Here is a 2,500-nt window from a genome sequence, read left to right as displayed (position 1 = left end):
AGTCGGGTTCTGCGTCTGATTGAGGATAGGACTAGTCGGGATCCGTTACACAATGTTATACTATATACAATAATTCACTTCTGACACACGTAAAAGACAAGTTAAAAAACATCGCACACACACACACACACACACACACACACAAAGATGGCATTCACTTACATAGACGAAGATATGATAAAGAAAAACAGTTAACGACTCTTATATGCCCAAAATTAGAATATGCAGCTACAGTATGGTCACCGAACAAAAAGAAACACATAAGGAAACTAGAGAGAATACAGAGGGCAGCAACAAAGCTTCCCCTAAGTTTAAGTGAACGGTCATATGAAGAAAGGCTACGAATACTAACTAGGTCATACAATCTTAGAATACAGAAGGGAAAGACGAGATCTAATAGCAGTGTGCAGAGCGATGAATGGACTAGAAAAATTAGATAGAGAAGACTTACTAACCTGGGACAACCGTGACATAAGAAGAACTGGAAAGAAAATAAAAAGGACAACTGCAGGAGAGGTATCAATAAGTTCAGCTTTCCACAAAGATGTGTAGAGGTGTGGAATGGTTAAGATAAGAGAGTCGTTGAAGCAAGGACAATCAATAAGTTCAAAGAAATGTTGGATTTGCATAGATATGGAGACCGGACAGCACGAGCATAATTTTTTCTGTATATTACAACTAAGTAAATACAACTAAGTAAATACAACTAAGTAAAATACACACACAGCAAGGAGAGCAAGGAAAGGCCTTCCTTGTGTGTGTGTGTTTGTGTGTGTAATTCACTTCGGTCGCCTGCTGATCACCCAACAAGTCTTCCCCATTACGGAGCGAGCTCAGAGCTCATAGACCGATCTTCGGGTAGGACTGAGACCACATCAACACACAACACACACCGGGAAAGCGAGACCACAACCCCTCGAGTTACATCCCGTACCTATTTACTGCTAGGTGAACAGGGGCCACACATTAAGAGGCTTGCCCATTTGCCTCGTCGCTTACCGGAACTCGAACCCGGCCCTCTCGATTGTGAGTCGAGCGTGCTAACCACTACACTACGCGGTGTGTGTGTGTGTGTGTGTGTGTGTGTGTGTGTGTGTGTGTGTGTGTGTGTGTGTGTGTTTTCATTACCGAATGACAATATTTCTCAGTGTAGTGTTATCACATACATCATAGTTTTAACAAACATTTTAACAGAAAATGTCTCTGCACAAAAGGTTAAAATCCTCTTGAGAGGAACAGATAAACACATGTCACTATCATTATTTTATGTAAACATAGGGTTTGTACACACAAAACTTAATAAAAAACACAGAACACAGAACACAAAACACAATGGACATTTGAGTTGCAACCTCTAGCTGGTAAAGATACGCGGAGTGCACCACGCGGCGAGAGTGCTGCTCATGATGAAAGAAGTAGCAGACCAAGTATATAAAATGAATATATGAAGCCTTCGTGAAGAAGTCATTGGGTGAAGTAGGTAACAGGTGAAGGACACGAGTGAGGACCTACTAGAGAGAAAATTTCTGACGAGGAGCATTTCGTGATGAAGGAGTTTCTGAGAAAATGAAACTCGGATGAGGTAGACTTTGAATGGAGGAGTTTGTGGAAGGTGGAGGTATAAGAGTAGCAAGGGAGGTTTGGAGTGGTTGGAGGAGTGTTTTGGCGGGGAAGACAAGGCTAGACATGGCAACCAGCAACCTTTCACCACCCGTGTCCTCCACTTCCGTAGCTGCTCATCATATACCCACCACGGAAACCTCCTCCACCCTTCCCCTTTCCACCTCCAAATCCACCTCTGTATCCTCCACCACCCTTGCCTCCTCCGAATCCACCCTTTCCTCCGCCACCTCCATATCCACGCCTTTGTCCTCCACCCTTGCCTTTCCCACCTCCAAATCCTCCGCCGTATCCTCCTCTTCCTCCACCTTTGCCCTTTCCACCTCCAAGTCGGATACCACCACCTTTACCACGTCCGCCATACCCTCCACCTTTCCCTTTACCACCTCCTCCTCCTCCTCCTCCTCCTCTAATAATGATGTAGCGAACTCTTCCTCCTCCTCCTCCTCCTCCTCCTTTACCCTTTCCTCCTCCGTAACCTCCTCCGAAACCACCGCCTCCTTTGCTTAGGCCTCCTCCGTAGCCTCCTCCTCCTCCTCCTTTACCCTTTCCTCCTCCGAAACCACCGCCTCCTTTGCTTAGGCCTCCTCCGTATCCTCCTCCTCCTCCTCCTTTGCCCTTTCCTCCTCCGTAACCTCCTCCGAAACCACCGCCTCCTTTGCCTATCCCTCCTCCGTAGCCTCCTCCTCCTTTGCCCTTCCCGAAGCCGCCGCCGCCGCCGCCGCCGTAGCTTCGCATCATCATGACGGGTCGGTAGGTCATGCGGCCATAGCTCTGCCGTCCTCTGCCTCCTCCCTTGGTTGGCTCAGGATCAGCAAGTGCTTCAGGAGCGGGTTCGGCATTAGCAAACGCCGCCGTGAGGGCCAGCAGGAGGGCCACC

General features: G+C 47.7%; 1 protein-coding gene across 1 annotated transcript in view; it reads right to left on the bottom strand.

Moving 5' to 3' along the window:
* Window positions 1-1,704: 1,704 nt before the first annotated feature.
* LOC123505384 (acanthoscurrin-2-like) overlaps window positions 1,705-2,500 on the bottom strand; it is a 2,281-nt gene continuing 1,485 nt past the window's right edge. The window contains exons 2-3 of the mRNA XM_045256603.1: window positions 2,166-2,500; window positions 1,705-1,943 (exon numbers count right to left, since the gene is read on the bottom strand). The exon at window positions 2,166-2,500 is cut by the window's right edge and continues 11 nt beyond it. Of these exons, the coding sequence (XP_045112538.1) occupies window positions 1,705-1,943; window positions 2,166-2,500 (574 nt within the window). The remainder of the gene's footprint in view (window positions 1,944-2,165) is intronic.

This window comes from Portunus trituberculatus, chromosome 18 (assembly GCF_017591435.1).
Source record: "Portunus trituberculatus isolate SZX2019 chromosome 18, ASM1759143v1, whole genome shotgun sequence".
In the NCBI taxonomy this organism is placed as follows: domain Eukaryota; kingdom Metazoa; phylum Arthropoda; class Malacostraca; order Decapoda; family Portunidae; genus Portunus; species Portunus trituberculatus.
Note: the sequence above shows the minus strand (reverse complement) of the source record. Positions and strands in the feature narration are given on the sequence as shown.